Here is a 25,720-nt window from a genome sequence, read left to right as displayed (position 1 = left end):
GCATCTGCTCCCAGGGGGACCAGTTCCAATACCATACAACCCAAATGGCCTCCTTCTGCAAAGACCGCAATTTCCCCCCAGATGTGATCGACGATGCCCTCCACTGCATCTCCTCCACTTCCCGCTCCTCCGCCCTTGAGCCCCGCCCCTCCAATCGCCACCAGGACAGAACCCCACTGGTCCTCACCTACCACCCCACCAACCTCCATATACAGCATATCATCCGTCGTCATTTCCGTCACCTCCAAACGGACCCCACCACCAGGGATATATTTCCCTCCCCTCCCCTATCAGCATTCCAAAAAGACCACTCACTCCGTGACTCCCTCGTCAGGTCCACACCCCCCACCAACCCAACCTCCACTCCTGGCACCTTTCCCTGCAACCGCAAGAAATGTAAAACTTGCGCCCACACCTCCCCCCTTACTTCCCTCCAAGGCCTCAAGGGATCCTTCCATATCCGCCACAAATTCACCTGCACCTCCATACACATCATTTATTGCATCCACTGCACCCGATGTGGCCTCCTCTATATTGAGGAGTCAGGCCGCCTACTTGCGGAACGTTTCAGAGAACACCTCTGGGACACCCGGACCAACCAACCCAACCACGCCGTGGCTCAAAACTTCAACTCCCCTTCCCACTCCACCAAGGACATGCTGGTCCTTGGACTCCTCCATTGCCAGACCATAGCAACATGACGGTTGGAGGAAGTGCGCCTCATCTTCCGCGTAGGAACCCTCCAATCACAAGGGCTGAACTCAGATTTCTCCAGTTTCCTCATTTCCCCTCCCCCCACCTTGTCTCAGTCAAATCCCTCAAACTCAGCACCGCCTTCCTAACCTGCAATCTTCTTCCTGACCTCTTCACCCCCACCCCCACCCCACTCCGGCTTATCACCCACACCTTGCCCTCCTTCCACCTATCGCATTTCCAACGCCTCTCCCCCAAGTCCCTCCTCCCTACCTTTATCTTCGCCTGCTGGACACACTTTCCTCATTCCTGAAGAAGGGCTCATGCCCGAAACGTCGATTCTCCTGCTCCTTGAATGCTGCCTGACCTGTTGCGCTTTTCCAGCAACACATTTTCAGCTCTGTTATTGTGAATAACTTTTCATGTTCTATTGTTTTGGATCATAGATCTACCATATGCTCATGCACTTGCAGTGGACTGGATTTCCAGAAATATATATTGGACGAGTTCTGATTTAGAGGAAACTCAAATAAATGTTGCACGATTAAATGGATCCCTACGGACTTCTATCATTCATGGACTTGATCATCCACAGTGCTTAATAGTGCATCCACTAAAAGGGTAAAATGTTGTATAATATAACTTATTGCTACAAGTAAACAATTTCAGGTTTGCATTGTTCATATAATTGTTGCATTATCATCAATTGAAAAAAGCAGTGCAAATACAATGTAGATGCAAGTGAAAATGAGGTGGCTCAGTGGTTAGCAATGCTGCCTCACAGCACGAGGGGTCCAGGTTCAATTCCAGCCTCAGGTAGCTGTCTGTATGGAGTTTGCACATTCTCCGTGTGTCTGTGTGGGTTTCCTCTGAGTGCTCCAGTTTCTTTTCACAGCCCAAAGATGTGCAGGTCAGGTCAATTGGCCATTTTAAATTGTCCATAGTGTTAGGTGCAAGAGTCAGAAGGAAATAGGCCTGGGAGGGTTAGTCTTCAGAAGGTCGGCATAGACTAGTTGGGCTGAAGGGCCTATTTCCACAGTATAGGGAATCTAATCTAAAATTAAGTGTTGCTGGTTTTGCAAAATAATATTATTAAAGCCAATGGGGTAGAAATTGAAATCTAAAAGGTCCTGATTTTTTTTCTTGGAGCAGGACATGGCTGAATGTCAAAACCTCCAAAACACTGAAGCATGAGCCTGAGAGATTTAATTCCCAGATGTCATCTGCATTCTAAAAATGAACATCAAATGATTGCTTGCTGGTAGATGGACATACGTTTCGGCAGCAGCGTAAATGTTTGCCTCACGAAGTTGATGGACCACAGGCCTCAAGTTTCTTTGGGCCTCTGCAGTCTTTTATCATGTGCTTCTGTGTTCACATCCAGAAGTTTGGATTCAAGACAGATTGGCCAAGGAGAATGCAATGTCAAGGACTGCCTTTAGACTTCAACTTCTTATGAATTGTTCAATGCATATTAATGATAATTATTTTACACACGGTAATCAGAGATATAGTCACAATATTGAAAGATTATTTTCAACATTGTCTTCTTAAAACTTCAGACACTCACCTCCAGCTGACTCAGACTACTAGGTACTACTTAAGTTCAGTGCGACTCTGAGGTATCATTGCAAGGTTGCCCCAGGGTTTGAAAGCCTTTACACAATATGCAGGAGTAATTATGCTTTTGCAAACTCCAAAGGAAATTTTAAAAGTAAACAATTTAATTGTCCATTTTTCACCTTCAATTAGGGCTGCAATAGTTTCCTTACTCGTGCCAGGCAGGAATACACAATATCAGAAGAGCAGGTTTCGATTATCCTTTAATTATTCATTCTAAAGTTTTGCTCTGACTGCCACAGCTCTGAGCATGAGGGGTGTTTCCTTATAGAAATTTGTCAATAGCATCTCTAGTTTCCATTACCTACTTAGCTCATATCCTCAAGGAAGCTCATTGAGAAAGATTGGAATTGACGACATTGTCAGGAGATGGATAGTGGAATCGATTAAGCACCATTTGAGAATGTTTCTGGCAGCTGTTTCTTTGAACTACGCCTGGTTAGTTCAGGCTATAAATCATTTTGATACTATGTATTCGAATTGTGCAAACAAATTAAAAGGGGGGCATAATATAACTGCTGTGCCTGTGCATGGTCCAATGGAACAAGGGAAATGCTACTGAAATCTGAAGCACAAAGAGACTGATGAATCTCATCTCACAGAATCTCACCACTGCCTGAGCATATAGTCCCAATGGGTTTTTCAAATCCTGCAGCTTTCCTCTTAGAGTCATAGAGATGTCCAGCATGGAACAGACCCTTCGGTCCAACCCGTCCATGCCGACCAGATATCCCAACCCAATCTAGTCCCACCTGCCAGCACAAGACCCATATCCCTCCAAACACTTCCTTTTCATATACCCATCCAAATGCCTTTTATATGTTGCAATTGTACCAGCCTCCATCACTGCCTCTGGCAGCTCATTCCATACACGTACCGCCCTCTGTGTGAAACAATTGCCCCTTAGGTCTCTTTTATATCTTTTCCCTCTCACCCTAAACCTATGCCCTCTAGTTCTGGACTCCCCGACCCCAGGGAAAAGACTTTGCCTATTTATCCTATCCATACCCCTCATGATTTTGTAAACCTCTATAAGGTCACCCCTCAACCTCCGACACTCCAGGGAAAACAGCCCCAGCCTGTTCAGCCTCTCCCTATAGCTCAAATCCTTCAACTCTGGCAACATCCTTGTAAATCTTTTCTGAACCCTTTCAAGTTTCACAGCATCTTTCCGATTGGAAGGAGACCAGAATTGTATGCAATACTCCAATTGTGGCCTAATCAATGTCCTGCACAGCCACAACATGACCTCCCAACGCCTGTACTCAATACTCTGACCAATAAAGGAAAGCATACCAAATGCCTTCTTCACTATCCTATCTACCTGCGACTCTACTTTCAAAGAGCTATGAAACTGCACTCCAAGGTCTTTTTGTTCAGCAATACTCTCTAGGACCTTACCATTAAGTGTATAAGTCCTGCTAAGATTTGCTTTCCCAAAATGCAGCACCTCGCATTTATCGGAATTAAACTCCATCTGCCACTTTTCAGCCGATTGGCCCATCTGGTCAAGATACTGTTGTGATCTGACGTAACCTTCTTCGCTGTCCACTACACCTCCAATTCTGGTGTCATCTGCAAACTTACTAACTGTACCTCTTATGCTCACATCCAAATAATTTATGTAAATGACAAACGTAGTGGACCCAGCACCGATCCTTGTGGCACTCCACTGGTCACAGGCCTCCAGTCTAAAAAACAACCCTCTACCATCACCCTCTTGTCTTCTCCCTTTGAGCCAGTTCTGTATCCAAATGGCTAGTTCTCCCTGTATTCCGTGAGATTCTCCTATGCTCTTAAACACTGACACAATCTCATTTCTATAAATTTGCAGCATTCCCAACAAAAAAAAAGTTTGTAGTAATACTGCAACATTTGGCTCTCAGGATGTTGGTATCAATGTCAAGACCAGAGTTTTATTGCCCATCCTTAATTATCCTTGAAGTATCTATTGGCCTTCTTGAACTTAGGAGATCCAAGGACTAGGTTGCTGGTAGATCAAAAATGATGGGTCATTGTCTCAGCAGCCTTGCAAAAAGATATTATGTGCATCCAAGTTGGGATAGTGTGTAAATTAGTGTGATAATGGGTAGATTATTAAAATTTCCCTCACTTTCCTTCCATCTTGTGTAGAGTACACATTGCTGTTAGGTGCTGAAAATAAAAGTAAATTAAAAATGGTTGCCCAATTTAGTCAATGCACTTAATATAAAATCCCTGCATGCAGAAGCAGACCATTCAGTCCATCAAGCCCACACAAACTCTCTTAAGAGCATCCCACTCAGATCCATCCCGCTACAATTCCCTTGGCCAATCTGACTGCCTGCACATCTCTGGATAGTTTACCATCACTAATCCACTTAAACTGCCCATCTTTGGACTGTGGGTGAAAACCACAACAGCCAAGAAGCAAACCCAAGAAAACAGATGGAGAACCTGCAAACTCCATACAGATAGTCACCAAAGGGAGGATTCAAACCTGAGTCTTTATCACTGAGAGACAGCAGTGCTGACCACTCAGCCACTGTGCACCCAATATTTTGTAGAGGTCGTCTTTGTTGTCAATGGTAATGGCAAAAAGTTTGTTTCATTTGCCCAAAATCAGCTACTACCAAAGATAAGTGGTGTAAGTGGTTGAGCTAGAATTATAAATTAACCTGAAAACACCTTTGGGATGAAGTGCAAATCGTGAAGCCTTTCAAGTATTTATAATATATATATAATTTCTTATGCTATTTGTGTGACTAATTGTAAACTTTAATTAATAGATGCATTCCTTTCTCCAATACAGCAAGCTCTATTGGACTGATGGGAACAATATCAGTGCAGCAAACATGGATGGCAATAACATGAAGAACCTTTTTTCAAATCAAAGAGAGCCTGTTGGTAATTCAAACATTTACTTTTTTTTAAAATTACTGCACTTGTGATAGTGGGCTATGTAACTATGGTAACAAAATTACTTTTTAATGGTTTCGTTTATTAAATTATTGAGCCTTCTGAGTCTGTAATTGCTTATGTAATATACATAATAATCGTGAGTTAAAATTAATATATTTTCAAACAACATTTGCAGCAATCAGGAGTTTCAGTTACAAAATAACTGACTAAAGATTTTTGGAACTTTATTAATAACGACATTATTGTCTTGAAACACAGGCAATTAGTTTGAAGAGGGACAATGCATAAAAGCTGTTTTTTGTCAGGATCAATATCATGAATAGTTTATTCTAAAAAGATACTGTGATAATGACTGGGTGAATAATTTATGCAGTAATGGATTCCTTTTATATTACAGCTTTAATTGCTAGGAATATTTTTATCCTTTAAACATGTATTTATTTCTTTGAGGACGATCTATGGATAATAGTGAAGTATTGGATCTTGTCTTTCTATTGATGCTGTCTAACATAACAAACTGATTCACCCTTTGTATGGCAGAAGCTAAATGACAAAATATTAGGGTGCATTGAAATATCACTGGAAGCTGGACATAAAACATTGTAATTTTGTGAGGAGTTATTAGATTGTGATCTCACAATTGGTATCATTGTGGGTGTTTACTGACTTGTTGTAGCCTACTCACCTCTGATTTCGAAAGCCACAGATTCAAGCCCCTGAGAATGAAACACAAAGTCTTGGCTTATGTTCTGGTGTTGAAGAGAATTTTTCAGATCAGATACTAAACAAATAAATGTAAAAGATCCCCATGACAATATGTGAAGAAAAGCACTGAATCTAGATGCAATGTTTTGGCCCATATTTATCCTTCAACCAACATCACTAGAAAAACAGCAGGTGATTGGTTATTGTCACATTCTTGTTTCTGGGACTTTGCTGCATTCCAGTTGGCTTTGTTTGTTCTTATACTTCAACACTGATTACACTTTGACATATTGCATCAGATGTAAAGCATTTTGTGGTATCCTAAGGTTTCTTTGGCTGCTACTTTAATTCTACTGCTACACTTTTGATGTCAGAGAATTGTGGACAATCAGTATATATTTGTTGTCTTAATTTGGTAAATGATCATAAATTAACTATGTAGGTATGTTGGTAAGCAATATATTATAATGCAAACACACCTGGAGAGGCTAAAATCAATGTGCAGATAAAACTCAACATTCATTAATGACAAGTTTTGTGATTCAGTGGAATAAGTGGAAATACAAGACAAACATGAAATAACTGCAGGAGTTAACAAATCAGGAAAGCAATCTGTTCTTTTGCTGATTATCATTAAATCACATAAATGTAGTGTCACCTCAAGAAAACATGACATGCTGGAATGTAATGTTGACGTATAGATAAAAAGAAATTTTGAAGTTTGTTCTAACCTTGGTGAGATTGCATTTGGAGCATTAATTTCAAGTTTATTCGGTGCCTCAGGATCGATGTTCTTCTGACTGATCTGGGAGGGATTGAACCTACACATAATCCCATTCTATAACCCAATAATTCAATACACAACTGGCAGCCAATTGGATGACCACCATGGTGTTTTCAGTAAGAAATTTTGTACCTGAAGAAACAATACTTACGTTAGCTCCCATAACATTATGATGTTACATGGGTAACATAGTACTGAAAGACTCAAGAGGCATTTCTTACATCTTCTGGTACATACATTAGTCACAGGATTTTCAGTGTCTGGGTTGATACTAAACTATCCACTTATGAACAGCATCAAACTCTTACATCAGCATGCCATGTTTTAATGGTTCCAGTTAAGAAGTCTGAAGCCTTTATACCCTCAGGGCACAGAGGAGACAGTGAGGTCTGCAGATGCTGGAGATCAGAGTTGAGAGTGTGTCGTTGGAAAAGCATAGCAGGTCAGGCAGCATCTGATGAGCAGGAAAATCAACATTTCGGGCCAGAGCCGTTCATCAGGAAAGCCCTTACTGATGAAAGGCTCCAGCCTGAAACATCAATTTTCCTGCTCCTCGGATGCTGCCTGACCTGCTGTGCTTTTCCAGTAACACACTCTCAGGACACATTGTTGTGATGCAGCGATGATATGATATCAGGTTATGCTGGAGGTCTACAAACGTTGGTTAGGCCACAGCTAGAGTATTGTATGTAGTTATAGAGTCATAGTGTCATAGAGGTGTACAGCATGGAAACAGACCCTTCGGTCCAACTCGTCCATGCTGTCCAGATATCCTAAACTAATCTGGTCCCATTTGCCAGCACTTGGGCCATATACCTTTAAACCCTCCCTATTCATATATCCACCAAATGCCTTTTAAATGTTATAATTATACCAGCCTCCGCCACTTCCTCTGGCAGCTCATTCCATATTCACACTGCCCTCTGCATGAAAAAGTTGCCCCTCAGGTCCCTTTTAAATTTTTCCCTTCTCACCCTAAACCTATGCCCTCTAGCTCTAGACTCCCTCACCTCAAGGGAAAATACCTTACTTATTTACCCGATACATGCCCCTCATGTCATTCTGGAATCCATATTAAAAGGAGGGATGTGATTGTACTGGAGGAGTGCAGAGAAGATTGACATGGATGTTGTGGGCTGGAAGGTTTTAATTATGAAGACAGATTAGACAGACCGCTGTTGTTTTCTTTAAAGCAGAGGAGACTGAGGGATCTTAAAGAAAAATAATGAGAAGCTTAGGCAGGTAGACAGAAGAAACATTTCCCTTTCCTGGAGAGATCAGTTAAAAGGGTCTGATATCTGAGATAAGAGGCAGGTGAGTTATAGGGAATGTGAGGAAAAATCATTTTCACCCACAGAATGGTGAGAATATGGAACTCACTGCCTGTCAAGGTGATAAGAACTTGTTGTAACATTGAAAACATCTTGAGATGTACACTTGCAATGTTAAGGTTGACAAAACAGTGGGCCAAGTGCTGGAAAATAGGATTAGCATGCCAATGGAATTTTCTCTGTGCTTTGATCCTCTTTTAAAAGGTACAAGGTCAAAAGTCACATTAAGTTATAGTCCAACAGGTTTACTTGAAATCACAAGCTTTCAGTGCGCTGCCCTTTGTCAGGTGGTGAAGAGAGCACTCAGGCACAGAATTTATAATTAGAGAGGCCAAAAGATCATGCAAATATTGTGAGTGCATGTTGACAGGCCGAATAATAAGTCTCTGCAGGTGATCAAGAGTATCAGATGGTGTGAGTAAAGTGTCAATAGCTGAAAATTTCATGAAGTGATGATCTATAATTCAATTAATTGAGGCAATGAGATAATTACAAAAATGAAAAGTAAGGCAGTGATTCGAGACAAAGAAAATAACTACAAAAACATGCTAGGTAGAAGAGTCACACACTCAGGGTTTAAACAAAGTAATAAGTGAACCAAAACTGTGCAAACTAATTAGGGTCGAGAAGTCATAACAAGATCAAGGTGAAACAGGACAGGGTGTTTGGGACACATGTGGCACAACATGAACCCAATATCATGGTTGATGCCATCTTCATGGGTACGGAACTTGTTTCTGCTCAGCAATTCTACATTATCAAAGGCCGCCTTGGGGAATTCTTACCCAAAGATCGGAGGCTGACTGGGAAGGTAAATTCCTGTCTGGTGTTATGGACCAGGCTAGATCAATTCAAATACTTTAAGAAGGTAACCTAGATCCTAACTTTTTCTCAGTTTAAAGGCAGATGTGAAGTGGGTGTTCCAGGTGTGATGCAGCTGGTCAAACCATTCGGCTTTAAGCAAAATGGAATTTATTTAAATACTACAGTTGAAACACAAATAAAAGCAAGTGAGATTTAAAATAACTTAACTATTGGAAAACTTAACCGACCCACTACAGTAACAATTACTAATTAACTATTCCAATACAGTGACATCCCATAAAAACAACCCTTGTCAAAAAGGTAAATTCAAACATAGATACTTACGGACAGAGGGACTATCATCCAGAGAGAGATTTCAGAGGAATCCTTTGCTGAAGTTAGCAACACTTCTGGACTTCAATATCTTGTGACTGCTACAGCTAAAAAAAACTTGAAAAAAACTGAACTGAGGGAACAACGAACAAAGAAAATTACAGCTGAGGAACAGGCCCTTCGGCCTTTCAAACCTGCACCGATCCAGATCCTCTATCTAAACCTGTCACCTATTTTCTAAGGATGTGTATCCCTCTTCTCCCTGCCCATGCATGTATCTGTTTAAATACAACTTAAATGATACTATCGTGCCCACCTCTACCACCTCCGCTGGGACCCCATTCCAGACATGCACCACCCTCTGTGAAAAGAACTTTGCATGCATATCTCCCTTAAACTTTTCCCCCTTATCATGAACTTGTGAATCCTAGTAATTGAGTCCCTCACTCTGGGAAAAAGCTGAAAACTGGCCACTCCCCTTCCATTGTTAAATTGTTAAACTCGCTAGACTCCTTACCTCTGCCTTTATGATCTTTCTTCAAAAAAACCAAGGACAAAATAAGCTTTTTAATGTTTCAGCATCATCGTACTGGCAATTTTTGCGGGATGTCCATTCATCCATTGTTTTAGCATTTGCATGGCCTTGCCAATATACTATGCATCGGGGGATCCTTACCTGCAGCATATGAGATAAATGACCGTGGCCAAGTCACATGAGTCATGGAGAGTGGTGTTCCCACATCTGATGGTAGTAAGCATGTTGATAATCTGACATATCTTGCAGAGGTTGCCATCTCAGGGTTGTGCAGTGTTATGGTCGATGTTGTTCTGAAGGCTGGGCAGCTTACTGCGAATGATGGTCTGTGTATGATTTGGCCATTGTGTGAAGGAGAGAAGTGGAGACGGAAAGATGATCTTGGCGAGATGTTTGTCATCATCCATGACATGTTGAAGGTTGCAAAGCACATGGCATAATTTCTCTACTCCAGGGAAGTATTTTTAAGGTATGGTGTATTATTAATGGCAGGAAAATAGGCAGCTTGTCTCAGTTGAGCTACTTAAGTGATCGATTAAGGATATTGTGCCATATATCTGTGCTTTCCAACCAGGACAGGACCCACTGCTGTATGGGGGGGGGACCATGGAGTAGAACCTTGTGCCCTCTCAGTGCCTCTGTCAGAAAGGGGCCCTTTCCATTTTGGTCACCCTATTGCCCAAAGACAATTCACCCCATTGATACCACATACCCTCAGTGACTCCACCACCTTTACCTAAAACCCAACTAACCTTGGGTCTCCAGACCTAATTTACCTTGCTTCAAGGAAGCCTAGCCGCAGCCGTGTTCTTATTCTGCAGGTATCTGTCCAGAAATGGCTGCAGGATCTACTGAAGCTGTTGATCTGCCAGGGCAGCATCACCTGAGAGTGGGCTGCCATCCAAAATATATGGTTGCCCTGATGATTTGCCATTTAGTTGTCTATCGCTTGTATTATGCTACCAGATTCCTGTCATTAGTCGAAGTGAGATGGTTCTGATGACTAACATTTGAGAAGATGATATACTGCAATCCCTGGGACATGGTTGAAGGAACTGGCAGTTCTCTCAATCCAGGTTATAGAAGTTTGAATTGTGATGGTGTGGGTGCTGATGTAAAAGAGGCGGGTGCAATGCTTTATCAATAATGATAAAGGAGACCATCACTGCAGCAATGAGAGAGAATATTTTCGAAGTTTCTTCAAATGAGGCCATCTGGGTAGAGCTTGGAAATATAGAAGGATGATCATATTCCTGGGTTTAAACTATGGATCTCCCAATAATCAGAAAGAGATAGGGAGCAGAAATGTAGGTAAATCACAGATCATTCCTTTGGGTCTCTAATAGGCCTCACTCTTTCCTTGGTAATCCTCTTGCTTTTAAGATTCTTATAAAATACTTTGGGGTTTTCCAAAATCCTACGTGCTAAATATATTTTGCGGGCCCTCTTAATTTATTTTTTAACCACTCCCCCACATTCTCTGTACTCCTGAAGGACATTCTCTTTTTAATGCACGAACAAATCTTTGGAATAAGGTTATAGTTTTGGAGATTTCAGCTTGGCTTAGTTTAACCAGGATTGCATCGGTTCAAAAGGATTAGATGGGTGGAATTTTTAATGTACATCCAAGACAGCTTTTTCTGCCAGTACACAGGTAGTCCTACTAGGGATGGGGCAGTGCTCAAGCTAATCCTAGGGAATGAAGGGGTCAAATAGCTGAAGTGTCCATAAGTCAATATTTTGGGAATAGTGATCATAACTCTAAGTTTTTAAGTCATTATGGAAAAGGATAAGGGTAGTGCAGAAATTAAGCATCTAAATTGGCGGAAGGCCAACTTTGATATAATTAAACAGGATCTGCAAACATAGACAGGAAGGAGCTAATTGCAGATAAGTCTATACTGGTAAAGTGGGAGCCTTGTAAAAGTATCATGGTGAGAGTTCAGGATAGCATGTTTCTCTTAGAGTGAAGAGCAAGGGTAGCAAGTCCAGGGCACCCTGGCTCTCAAGGAATATTATGTTTGAGAAAGAGAAAAAATATGTGTGAGGTACGGTGCATTAAAAAAAAAGAGGAGATCCTTCAGGAATACAGAGAGTGTGGGGGAGTAGTTAAAAAGTAAATCAGGAGGGCAAAGAGGGCCCACAAAGTATATTTGACAGAAAGAATTAAAGAAAACCCCAAGGTATTTTATAAGTATTTTAAAAGAAAGAGGATTACCAAGGAAAAAGTAAGGCCAATTAGATACCCAAATGGACAATCTGTGTGTGAGCCAGATGACTTGAGGATGGCAAATATGGTTCCTTTTATTCCCAAGAAGGGTAGCAGGGTTATGCCAGTTAATTACAGACCAGTTAATCTGACATCCACTTTATTTTATAACATAAAGCAAAAAAAGGGCCCTTTGGCCTATTGAGTCTGCCCTGAGATAACTACCACTAAAAGGCATGTTATTCCCAATTCCCTGTGCTTCTCCCATATGCTCAAATGTTATGATATTTCATGCACTCAGCAAAATATTTGATGTGAGGGAAATTATTGGAAAAAGTTCTGAGGGACAGGATTAATCAATACTTGGAAAGGTAGGGTTTGATCAGGGATAGATCAGCACACATATGTCAGAGGGATATCCTGTCTGACTAATTCCATTGAGTTTGTTTAAAAAGGTGACTACATATTTTAATGAGGATAATACAGTTGATGTGGTTTACATGGACTTTAGTAAGGCCTTTGGTCAAGGTCCCACATGAAAAACCGGTCCAAATGTTCAAAGTCATGGGACCCAAGTCAAGTTAGCAAACTGGATCCAAAACGGGTTTGCAAATAGAAGGCAAAGTGTGATGGTGTAGGTTGATTTTGTGATTGGAAGCCTGTGACCAGCGGTGTATCACAGGAATTGGTGCTGGGACCCCTGCTGTTTTTTTTACATACATTAATGACTTTTTTGTATATATAGAAGGTATAATTAGTAAGTTTGCAGATTACACAAGAATTTGTGGTGCTGTTGATAGGGAGGAGGATGGTTTCAGGCTACAGTCTGATATTTATCAGCTGGCAAATTGGGTAGAGCGTTGGCAGATTGGTAATCCTCATAAATATAACAGGATGCATTTTGGAAGGTCTCATAAGGGAAGGATTTAAACAATGAATGGTTAGTCCTTCAGCAGAATTGAAGAATTAAAAGAACTTGATGTACAAGTCCAGAGATTCCTGAAGATGTCTGCACAGGTGGATAAAGTGGTGAAGAAGGCATATGGAATTCTTGCTTTCATTAGCCTGAGCATAGAATAGAGGGTCAGCGAAGTCTTGTTGCAGCTTCATATGACATTGGTTAGGTCACAGATGGAACACTGTGAGCAGTCCTGGTCATCATTCTACCAGAAGGACATGATTGTATTGGAAAGGGTACAGAGGAGATTCAGGATGTTGCCTGGGATGAAATGTCTTAGTTATGAGAGAGAGACTGGATAGGTTGGCTTTTTTTTCCTAGGAGAAAGTGAGGACTGCAGATGCTGGAGATCACAGCTAAAATGTGTTGCTGGAAAAGCGCAGCAGGTCGGGCAGCATCCAAGGAGCAGGAGAATCGACCTTTCGGGCATAAGCCCTTCTTCAGGAATGACGAAAGTGTGCCAAGCAGGCTAAGATGAAAGGTAGGGAGGAGGGACTAGGGGGAGGGGCATTGGAAATGCGATAGGTGGAAGGAGGTTAAGGCGAGGGTGATAGGCTGGAGTGGGGGTGGGGGCGGAGAGGTCAGGAAGAAGATTGCAGGTTAGGAAGGTGTGCTGAGTTCGAGGGTTGGGACTGAGACAAGGTGGGGGGAGGAGAAATGAGGAAACTGGAGAAATCTGAGTTCATCCCTTGTGGTTGGAGGGTTCCTAGGCGGAAGATCAGGTGCTCTTCCTCCAGCCTTCGTGTTGCTATGGTCTGGCGATGGAGGAGTCCAAGGACCTGCATGACCTTGGTGGAGTGGGAAGGGGAGTTGAAGTGTTGAGCCACGGGGTGGTTGGGTTGGTTGGTCGGTCCAGGTGTCCCAGAAGTGTTCTCTGAAACGTTCCGCAAGTAGGCGGCCTGTCTCCCCAATATAGAGGAGGCCACATTGGGTGCAGCAGATGCAGTAAATGATGTGCGTGGAGGTGCAGGTGAATTTGTGGTGGATATGGAAGGATCCCTTGGGACCTTGGAGGAAAGTAAAGGGGGAGGTGTGGGCGCAAGTTTTTCATTTTTTGCGGTTGCAGGAGAAGGTGCCGGGAGTGGAGATTGGGTTAGTGGGGGGTGTGGACCTGACGAGAGAGGAGATTGAAAGGGGACCTGAAAGAAATACGTAGATGTGAGAATCATTTCACCAGAGCAGACATTTCTAAGATATAAATTTAAATTGAGAAACAAGTGGTTTATAGGGTATCTGAGGTTTTTTTGTTTTTCACCCAAGGCTTGGTCAAAACATGGAACATGCTGCCTGAGAAGGTAGTGGAGGCAAGTAATCTAACAACATTTAACAAACATCTGGATGAGCAGTTAAAATGCCAGGACATAGTAGGCTATGGACCAAATGCAAGAAAATGGGATGAGTGTATCTCGTTTCTCATTGATTGGAATGGTGGGCCAATGCACCCTGTTTCGATCTGTATGACTCGATAATGGAAATCTTTGCCCCTTGGAGAAAGTGAGGACCGTAGATGCTAGAGATCAGAGTCGAGAGTGTGGTGTTGGAAAAGTACAGCAGGTCAAGCAGCATCCGAGGAGCAAGAGAATCGAATTTTGGGCATAAGCCCTTCATTACAAATGAGGTTTGTGGGCCGGGGTGGTGAGAAGGGATAGGGCTGGGGGGGAAAGTAGCTGGGAATGCGATAGGTAGATGAAGGTGGGGGTGAAGATAATAGGTCGGAAAAGAGGTTGGAGTGGAGAGTTGGGAAAGGCGATGGACAGGTCAGGAGGGCGGTGTCGAGTTTGAGACTTGGGAATGCGATAATGGGGGATGAAGGGAACTGAGAAAACTGGTGAAATCCACATTGATCCCATGTGGTTGCAGTGTCCCAAGGTGGAAGATGAGGATTCAGGTGGCGTCGGGTGTTTCAGGTTTGTCAATAGAGGCGGTCCAGGATCTGCATGTCCTTGGCAGAATGGGAGGGGGAGTTGAAGTGTAAAGCCACAGGGTGGTGGGGTTAGTTGGTGCGGATATTCCACAGGCATTCTCTGAAACGATCTGCCAGTTGGCGTCCTGTCTCCCCGATGTAGAGGAGATCACATCAGGTGCAACAGATACAGTCGATGACATTGGTGGAGATGCAAGTACATTTCTGTCAGATATGTACAGATCCTTTGGGACCTTGGACAGAGGTGAGGAGGGAGGTGTGGGCGCAGGTTTTGCACTTCCTGCGGTGGCAGGGAAGGTGCTGGGAGTGGATGTGGGGTAGTGGGAGGCATGGATCCGACGAGGGAGTCACAAAGGGAATGGTCTGTATGGACCACTGATTTGGGTAGGGAGGGAAATATATCCCGAGTGGTGGGGTCTGTTTGGAGGTGGCAGAAGTGGTGGAGGATGATGTGATGTATACAAGGCTGGTGGGCTGGAAGGTGAGGACCAGGGAGTTCTGTCCTTGTTGCATTGGGAGGGATGGGGTTCAATGGTGGAGGTGTAGGAAGTGGAAGAAATACGCTGGAGGGCATTGTTGACCATCATCCTCACCTTCCACCCCACCAACATTTGTATACATATCTCTGCATCATCCTCCACCACTTCCGCTACCTCCAAATGGACCCCACCATCAGAAATGTATTTCCCTCCCTACCACTATCAGCGTTCCATAGAGACCATACCCTCCTCGACTCCCTGCCCCCAGCAGCCCAAATTCCACTCCCGGCACCTTCCCCTGCCACCACAGTAAGTGCAAAACCTGCGCCCACACCTTCCCCCTCACTTACGTCCAAGGCCCCAAAGGATTTTTCCACATCTGACGGAAATTTACCTGCACCTCCACCAATGTCATCTATTGTAACCATTGCACACGATGTGATCTTCTTTATATCAGGGAGACAGGATGCCAACTTGTGGATCATTTCAGAGAACACCTGGAGGACACCTGCACCAACAAAACCCACCGCCCCGTGGCTGAACATTTCAACTCCCTACGCACTCTGCCAAGGACATGCAGGTCCTGGGCCTCCTCCATTGCAAACCCTAACCACCCAACGTCTGGAGGAAGAATGCCTCATCTTCTGCCTTGGGATCCTGCAACCACACAGGATTAATGTGGATTTCACCTGTTCCTCAGTTTCCCTTTCCCATCTCCCCCTCCATTATCCCATTCCCAAGCCTCAAACTCGACACCACCCTCTTGACCTGCCCATCACCTTTCCCATCTGTCTGCTTCAACCTCCTCTCCGATCTATCACCTTCTCCCCCCCACTTCATCTACCTTCCCCTCAACCCTACCTTCCTCCCATTTATCTCTCAGCCCCCTGACCCACAAGCCTCATTCCTGATGAAGGGCTTTTGCCTGAAACATCGATTCTCCTGTTCCTTGGATTTTAGCTGACTGGAACGATTACCCCTTGCATAAAATAACAGCTTTTGTTACTTCATTTAAGCCTGATTTCCTTTTTGAATAATTGTTAACACATGGTGAAATATTACTTGATAATAAATCTTTTCAGAATTATCGTCATCATAATCTACTGTGCATTCCAACTGAAAATAATAGCCATACAAATACTTATACCAACTGAAATTATTTTAGTATATGTTCCCACACATGCTGTTTTCAAAGAAAGAAATAACTTCTAGTAGGTTCAGCTTAAAAATCATGAATGTTCATTCAATTTAGAAATAAATAAATAAAAGGATTTGCAATTCAGTCTCTGGATTCCAAATAGTCTGCTCGATGTAATTTAGAGGGCATAGGCTGGTGTTTAAGATCAATTTTTAAAATTTGACCTCCATATGCTGTTCTGAGAAATAATCCAGTTGTTATATGTTACAGTGCATTAATAGTTTTTTGTGAATAATTTGCTGTTTCCTCCAAGAAGGTGAGATTAATCAAAACATGATGAAACTCTGAATGAAGCAAGCTTTTGATTAAAAAAAAAAGTTTGGACCTTTGATAATTTTTTTAAGAAACATATTTATGATGTTTCTAGAAGCAGAAGGTACATGCTGATAAAAATCAGATGAATTTATACACTTTTCATGATCTGTCTGCGATATTTCCTGTACTTCTTTTGATGTTGCTCCTGTAGGATCAGCCCTCTAACCTTTTAACAAGATACTTTTCCTTTACTAAAGGAAGAACATGTTGACTGATGGAGAAGACATGTAGTTGTGAACTTAAAGGGAACAAACAGCGACAGTGCAGTTCTTCAAAACTTTCAGTCATAATATAAAGGGACGTTAGCCTCATTAATTCATAATAAAACTCTCACTTCAACGTGATCCTGGTTGTTTCCAAAAATTGATGCAAACATGAATAAGTAATTTTAGGAAGGGCTCAAAATGCTACTTATCAATAGCTCTAAAGTCCTCCAAACCTCACCCTGAACTTGCACCTTTCTCTTGTTTTGCTCCTGTTTTCCTTCATCTCCTCTCCCTTTCATCTTGTCCAGAAAAAAAAAATCAACTCTTATTCTAATTGAAATCAACTTGCTTTCTAGTCTTCATTTTAACTGCTATTTTTAATAGTTCTCTCGTTGAAAGTGTTGTCACCTCCTTTAAATGCATTATCATTTGCCTGAATCCTATTGTCAATACTCCATCGTCCATGCAAACTATGGTCCCATTTCCAACTTCCTTTTCCTGTCAAAAGCTTTTGAATGCTTTTGAGCCTCCTCTATACTTGGCCACCATTATTTCCATGTTTGAATACCAAGAATCAGTTTTCCATGCCACCACAGTACCAATTCAGCTATTGTTAAAATCACAAAATGGTATTCTTTAAAACTGTGACAAATGTTCATTATCTTTCCTTGTCCTTCTTGACCTGTCTGCAGCCTTTGATGATTGGCCACTCCATCCTACTCCAACAACTCTCCACTTTCATCCACCAGCTTCCATTCTTGTCTGTCTAAAAATTGTGTTTTGGTAAAAACTGTCTGATCACAAATTATTTTATGTGACTTCAGACTTTGCAAGTATTTCATGAGTTGAGTGACTAATGTTAAATCATAGTTAGAAACTAGACATACTTTTTCTGACTATTATTGCACGTATATTCAAAATTCTATTAAGTTTTAAGATGTTCAAAATCAAGCAAATAAATTATTTGGATCAGAATTAGGTTTCATTATTTGAAATAGATAAGCTATGCAGGTACTCAAACCAAATGTACAAATCATAGCCAGATTATCATTGATAATGGTTTTGTCGCTGCCTGTAACTTTTCCTCCGATATTGCCTAACAATCCAATCTTGGCTGGCTTCTCTTTCTCAACCACATACTGCCCCTTGGCAACATCATCCAAAATCACAGCTTTGGTTTGTATATGGATGACAACCAGCTCTGTCTTATCACCATCATTCCTAGCTCCTGTACTATTAATAATATTACTAAATTGAATTGAAGTGAAGTGAAGTGAAGTGAATTTATTGTCACGTGTACCGAGGCACAGTGAAAAGCTTTGTCTTGCGAGCAATACAGGCAGATCACATTGTTAAATAGCATAGATAAGTAAATAATAGATAATCAGTGGCAAAAACAAAAACACAGGTACAAGCGAATGTTAAGAGTTTGAGAGTCCATTCAGTATTCTAACAACAGTAGGGTAGAAACTTGTTACAAAACTGGCTGGTGCGTGTGTTCAGGCTTCTGTACCTTCTCCCAGATGGTAGAGGTTATAGAAAAACACCACCAGGATGGGGTAGATCTTTGAGAATGCTGGCGGCCTTTCTTTGACAACAGGTCTGGTAGATGGATTCTATAGATGGGAGGTTGGCCTTTGTGATTGTCCAGGCTGAGTTCACCACTCTGTGTAACCATCTCTGACCTTGAATGGCACAGATTGCTTGTCAAACATTCAAAAGTGGAAGAGGAGAAATTATTTTTTCTGATTAAACATTGGAAAAATGAAGCTCCACTCCTAGCCACTAACTCCTTTGTTTCTTGGCAACTGCCAAAGTCTTAAACCAAGCAGTTTGCTATCTAGAACAATCAATGAGCTTCAATGAGCTTTAACATTCTATGTGTGCCATTGTTAATGTAGTCTATGACATTGCCAGACTTTGTCCATGTCTCAGCTTGTCAGGTACTGAAACTATTCCAATGGACTCTTGGCTGGTCTGTCACATTCTGCCATCTATAAATTCTGCTGGCCATGTCCCCATTTATACCAAGTAATTTTCATCTATCAGTCCTGCACTTGCTGACCCACATTAGCTCCCAGTCAAGATTCACACTGACTTAAAAAGATGGACAAAAATTTAAAATCAATCTATGGCTTTACCTAACCCTATCTCTGATATACTTGCCAGGTCTAACAGCCCTCCAAGACATCTGTGCTAATCGAATTCTTTATTCTTGGGCAACCCTGAATTTAATTGCTTCTCCTTTCGTGGCTATTCTTTTGCATCCCCGGGCCTTAGACCTTTTTTGAAACCCTTTGCCGATCAATCTCTCTTTATTCATTTAAATGTTTCATAAAATTTATTGCTTTGACCAAGGTTTTGGTTAACTGCCTGTGTATCACTTTATGCAATGGCCTATGATCATCCAACTGTTAATCATGAAACCCAGGGAACGTTCTGGAAACCTGGGTTTGAATCTCTCCCTGGCAATTGGTGGAATTTGAATTCAATACAAATCTGGAATTAACAGTCTAATGATCACTGTGAAAACATTATTGATCATTGGGAAAAGCCTGTCTGTTTCACTAATAGCCTGTCGGGTAGGAAAAGTGCAATTCATACCCTGTCTGGCCTACGTGTCACTCCAGACCCTCAGCAATGTGATGTATTCTTCACTGCCCACTGGGCAATAAACGCCAGCGATGCCCAAATCCCATGAATGAATAAAAATGTGACTCAGTGTTGAACTTTGCTTTATAATGCTCCTGTGAATGTCTTATTACGTTAAGGCTGTAATATCAATCTAAGTTGATACACCGTGCAGTGACTGTTATTCTGGAAAGTGTAGATCTGTTTAAAAGAGAGGGGAATGTTTGCCAGGAACTACAAGAATGTCCTGCACAAAACCAATGTTGAGATCTAATATGACTAGCCTGTAACTGAATCCAAAATTCTTGTTCGTGTACCTTGATTTTATGAGAATTTAGCTTTGAGGACTCCGTTTGTTGTGTGAACATAATTTTGTGATTTTCTCCTGACAGACTGCTCTGGTTTTGCAAGTGACCCATGATTTAAATCAATTAGTTTTCTCTAAAATCTGCTTCTTAACTTGAAATGTGTTTTATTACTTCAACAAAATAAACTAACCCAGGGTCTTAAAGCCTGACAAGTCATTAATTTCTAGACCATCATCATTGACATGGCTCATATGAAAGCAGCTTTAATTCCTCCAATTACAGAGTGCACAATGCAAGTATTTTTCCACCATATGTGCACTAGGCATTAGTGCATTAAAAACAGAAAAAACTCAATCAGTCTGACAATGTGAACAGCGAAAAAAGTTAAGTATGTACATCTTCAAATCAGAAATCATTGCTGCAGCAGCATACAGGAGTTGTGGATCAGACCCAGGTAATTGTGCATCAGATCCATGTGGAAGTCCCAACATTGTGGACTCTGCCTGAATTGCTCAGGAAGTTGAAACCTCTGATTGGCAATTACCTACTTTCTGAAATCCTCCAAAATGACCCCTGTCTCTAAGTTAGAGTCATTGATTTCAAATTGTCTGATGACTGAACTTATAAGTTACTCAGGAAACATTGAAGGATTAAAAGTCTACTCTAACTCATGTGCAACTATAAAACTGACAAACCTCCCTGTCTGACTTCCCCAACCACAGATGCATGACAATTCTCCTTTTGACTTGACACTAAACCTAATATCCTTCTGGACGTGACCCTACCCAACTACCCTCCATCTGCCCATATCCAAGGTCACCTAACTTGAATCAATCTTCTGGGCCCATCAACCTGACTCCTTTCTGGATCCATTAGGCTGACACCAGAAGCCTGTCGGAGACCCGATAATCCCTGACCCAACACCTTCCTCCCCTCTGGTGTCCCCCCACTGATCTAACTCACTAACTGATCGTCCTCCCTAAATGCTTCTCTACCAAACCCATGCTAAGTCCTTATCTACTACCTCACCTTTCCATCTACTTGCCACTCTGCCACCTTACCCACTTGCTGCCTCTGTCACTTTATCATTCTGCTGCTCTGTTAGCCTACCCACAAGACCACATTACTTAGGAGTAGAATTAGGCAATTCAGTCTGAGTCTGCTCCATCATTCGATTGTGGCTGATAAAGTTCTCAACCCCATTGTTCTGCATTCTCTTTGTAACCCTTAACACCCATTCTAATCAAGAACCCATCTATCCTTTTCTTAAGCATACTCAGTGACTTGGCCTTACAGCTTTCTGCGGTAATAAGTTCCACAGATTCACCACCCTCTGACCAAAGAGATTTCTCCTCGTCTCAATTGTGCATGGTCGTCCCTTTGCTCTGAAGCTGTGCCTTTGGGTCCTAAACTCTCCTACTAGTGGAAGTATCTTCACCACTCTGTCCGAGCCTCCCAGTATGCTGTACATACACCCACCTTCCACCTGACCACCAATATCCCACATCCCATGCTTACCTACCACACAGACACCGTCCCCACCTATCAACCTGCCTACCCGTCACCCTGTCCAATACCATATTGTCACCTGCCATTTTATGACCCAACATATCTGACCCCTGACAATTTCAACCATGCTATAGTACAGAACTGCTATCTCAACCACCTGACTGTTTGTCACCCTTTCCACCTATTAACTTGTCGTCCTACTCACTGTTATGCATGCAATTTCATTCAAGCTGAAGTGGTATAGCATCAATGAGGATACCACCTTTCTGGGCTAATTGAATAGTCTTCTCTTGTGAACAACAATACATTTATTGCATTAATGCAACAATTTGCAGTTTGCTTGAACATGACCTAAATTATGACAGAGACCGTTATGTATTCATTAGTCCAAAATCTGTGTCCTTCCTGCTTCCTGTATACTCTGACAATGAGCCTGTTACGTCAGATTGAGTCATTATTGTGCACTTAATCAAGTAGGAACCATTCAGAAACCAAAATAAAACACCCTACCTAACCCTGCACTCACCTGTCACCCTACTCCTTATCCAATAACCCTTACCCTTTTGCTTCAGTTATCCACACTCATTCTCCAGAAATTATTAAGATTGAATGTTAAATACATAAGAAAAAAATACACTGAGAATTGCAACATTAAATCTTTCTAATATTTAAAATAGCCTTAAATTAATATCAATCAATAGAAATAACAGTAACATTTTAAAAAGAATAAATAAAATGATTTTAAAGAAGCTGTTTATCACCTGCAATGTTTTAATCACATTTAACTTTCTCTGTTGATTGCTGCTGCTCTTCACAGGCTATCCCAGATCATTGGGCATTTTGGGGTTTGTGGGACATGACTTCACCTCATTTGTACTGCATGAAACCAAGACAGCAGACTGCAGCGTATGCAGCCAGCATTGGCCAGACTTGATAGTCTAGCTTCAAAACACATGGAAACATCAACGGGCAATTTCTGATTTGATTACTTTGAGACTGATCTGTTTCAAGATTAATCACAAGTTCTCAACCATTACGTTAGATTAATTACCTTTCAACAGAATGGGTGTTAAATGAGAACAGACACAGGAAAATGGGGGAAGGTGGAGAGATCAAAAGGCAATGTTGGATTCATATGGAAGGCAAAAGTGATTACACAAAAAAAGTGAAGATGGTGCAAGGTAAAAGGAACAAACAAAGAAACAAAAGACATTTCTGGAGACATTTCTTTTTTTTTCATGTTCTAACAAAAGATCAGATATGCAATATTTGCTCCATTTCTGCCTCCACAGATTGATATGATTTGCCAGCATTAGTTCAGATTGCCAATATCAACTGTATTTGTTTTCATACCTGTCAGTGTAACTGAGACAGAGTGTGCCTTTCCACAGACGTTTAATACTTTTGCTGGCATCAACTAATGCAGAAATGAAACATGTCACAGATTAATATTAGCCTCTATGCAGGTTTGCATTAATCATGTTTTGCTTCCTCCAATTAGGAGGAATGTCTTGTCAGTGTCTTACACATGTATATTTAGAAATAACTGCCATTTTTGGGCAGATTGTAGCAATTGAAAAAGTTAAATTGCTGCATAGGGAATAATAATAGAAGGTTGATCTACTTATTAATGGTGAGGGAGGAATATTAATGGTGTGGGCTAGCTATTAATTGGATACAGCTTTACTTTATTTTACAATCAATTCATTCTGCACTGACCTAAATGAGACTTAGCAGTGGTCTAACTATAAATTACACTGTGTCAGGCAAAACAATATGTAGAAATAAAATATTATTGCTGGAGTAGGGACTAATGCTCCAGAACTTGCTGCTTCCCAACCAAGCTGTTCCAGTACAATTGCAACACTAGCATTTACCCAACAATGTGGAATGTTGCCCAGGTATGTCCTGTATGTAAAAAGCAGGACAAATCCAACCTGGCCAATTACTGCCCCATCAGTCTGCTCTCATTCATCAGTAAAGTGATGGAAGATGTTATCAACAGTGCTATCAAAGAGCACCTGCTCAGCAATAACCTGCTCAGCTACGCCCAGTTTGGGTTATGTCAGGGCCTTCAGCTCCTGACCTCATTACAACTTTGGTTCAAACACAGACAAAAGAGCTGAATTCTAGAGGTGATGTGAGAGTGACAGCCCTTTTCAGCAATGCTGCAATCGACTGATTGTGGCATCACGGAGTCTGAGCAAAACTGGAATCATTGAGTATCAGGGAAAACTCTCTGGTGTTTGGAGTCATACTTGGCAGATGGGAAGATGGTTGTGGTTGTTGGAGGTCAGTCATCGCAGCTCTAGGACTTCTCTGCAAGAGTTCCTCAGGATAGTGTCCTTGTCCCAACCACCTTCAGCTGCTTCATCAATGATTTTCTGTCCGACATAAGGTCACAAGTGGGGATGTTCACTGATGACTACATAATGTTAACCATTCATGACTACTCAGATATAGCACCATGTTCAAATGCAACAAGATCTGGACAATATCCAGAATTGGTCTGATAACTGGCAAGTAACATTCGTACCACAAAAATGCCAGGCAATGACAATCACCAATAAGTGACAATCTAACCACTGTCCTTTGACATTCAATGGTGTCACCATCACTGAATTCCCCACAAACAACATCCTGGAGGTTATCATTGACCAGAAATTCATCTGGACTCACCACATGAACACAATGATGACAAGAGCAGATCAGAGGTGAGAAAGTGGCAAGTAACTCACTTTCTGACTCTCCAAAGCTTGTCTACCATCTACAAGGCACAAGCCAGGAGTGTGATGGAATATTCCCCACTTGCCTCGAAGATTGCAGGTCCAACAAAACTCAAGAATCTTGACACCATCCAGGACAAAGCAGCCCACTTGACTTTCACCATATTCACAAGCATCTATTCCCTCCATCACCAGTGTTCTGTTGCAGCAGTGTGTAGTATCTGCAAGATGCACTACAGAAATTCACCAAAGATCCTCAAATAGTACCATCCAAACCGACAACCACATCCATCTAGAAGGACAAGGGCAGCAGATATTTAGGAACACCATGACCTTGAAGTTCTTCTCCAAACCACTCTCTAATTTGCTTGGAAATATAGCACCATTCTGCAATGTCACTAGGTCACAAATCCTGGAATTCCATCCCAAATGGCATTATGGGTTAACTAACAGCTGGTGGACTGCAAGGGTTTAAGAAAGCAGGCCACAGCCATCTTCTCAAGTGCAATTAGAAATATGCAATAAATGCTGGCCAGTCAGCAATGCCCACATCCCACAAGTGAATTTTAAAAAATTATACTTTAAAGTGAAATGTCTTATTCAAAGATTCCAAAAAACATGCTTGAATATGAACAATCAATTTTTTGTGTATTCTAGTGCTAAAACTGGAAATAAGCTGGAGATAAGCTGGTGCATTTGATCTTGCCATTCAGTAATGCAACTCATCCTCAATTTGACAAATAAAAGGTGTCTCCAGTACAGACACTTGTAGTACATTGTGCAAATTGAAATGCAAGTGAGTTCCAGTTGCAGTATAATTCTAGCTAGTATACTGTGTTGGAAATTACAGTTCTTTTCATGTAAAGATAAGGAAGTTATGTGATTTTGAGGCTCAATTTTCTGCAGTAGCTTCACTGGATCTCACAAAAAAAATCAAGCTAAGCATTATGATAATTTTAGGAAGAAAATACAATACAATAATTATATTGTCAGTCCCAGATGTAATATCTGCACTTTATTTCAGAATTCCTTTTTTTGGATTTGAACCTGTTTACAAAATTACAGGGAACTGTTATGATAATTTTCCACAAAAGTGAAACCATTTCAAGTGTACTAATAGTACCCATTTAATATGATCATGAACTCTTTGTATTACAAATGAATAATTTGCAGTTCATAGAATACAAGAGACCTGCAAGGCAATAATCCAATTGTTGGTCTTAGAAAATGTCAGTCCTGTTAATGCATTGTGAACATTTATTTGTGAGATGAAAATGAGTGATTGATTTTGACAGCTTCAACATTTTTTTGCAATTTTTAATGATAAAGATTTCAGTTTTACAAAGAGTAAAGTAAATGTCCCCTTCACCAGGAGTGTTGGATCACCTTTAGTCTGCCTTAATATAAGAATGTTAATGTATTTGGACAAATAATCCAGAGCCCCAATCTAATATTCTGGGGACAGCAGCTGGAATTTAAATTCAATAAATAAATCTCCAATTATAATACAAAGGAAGACATCTGAAATCCTAAATTCTGTCCTAAAGCTGA

At 41.4% G+C, this 25,720-nt stretch overlaps 1 protein-coding gene across 1 annotated transcript in view; it reads left to right on the top strand.

Moving 5' to 3' along the window:
* Positions 1-25,720, top strand: part of LOC122551725 (low-density lipoprotein receptor-related protein 1-like) — a 1,910,187-nt gene that overhangs the window by 1,279,871 nt on the left and 604,596 nt on the right. The window contains exons 30-31 of the mRNA XM_043694091.2: positions 1,140-1,314; positions 5,105-5,199. Of these exons, the coding sequence (XP_043550026.2) occupies positions 1,140-1,314; positions 5,105-5,199 (270 nt within the window). The remainder of the gene's footprint in view (positions 1-1,139; positions 1,315-5,104; positions 5,200-25,720) is intronic.

The sequence above is a fragment of the Chiloscyllium plagiosum genome, unplaced genomic scaffold, assembly GCF_037043375.1.
Source record: "Chiloscyllium plagiosum isolate Xiang-an unplaced genomic scaffold, Cpla_swu_hap1 HiC_scaffold_7, whole genome shotgun sequence".
Lineage (NCBI taxonomy): Eukaryota > Metazoa > Chordata > Chondrichthyes > Orectolobiformes > Hemiscylliidae > Chiloscyllium > Chiloscyllium plagiosum.
Note: the sequence above shows the minus strand (reverse complement) of the source record. Positions and strands in the feature narration are given on the sequence as shown.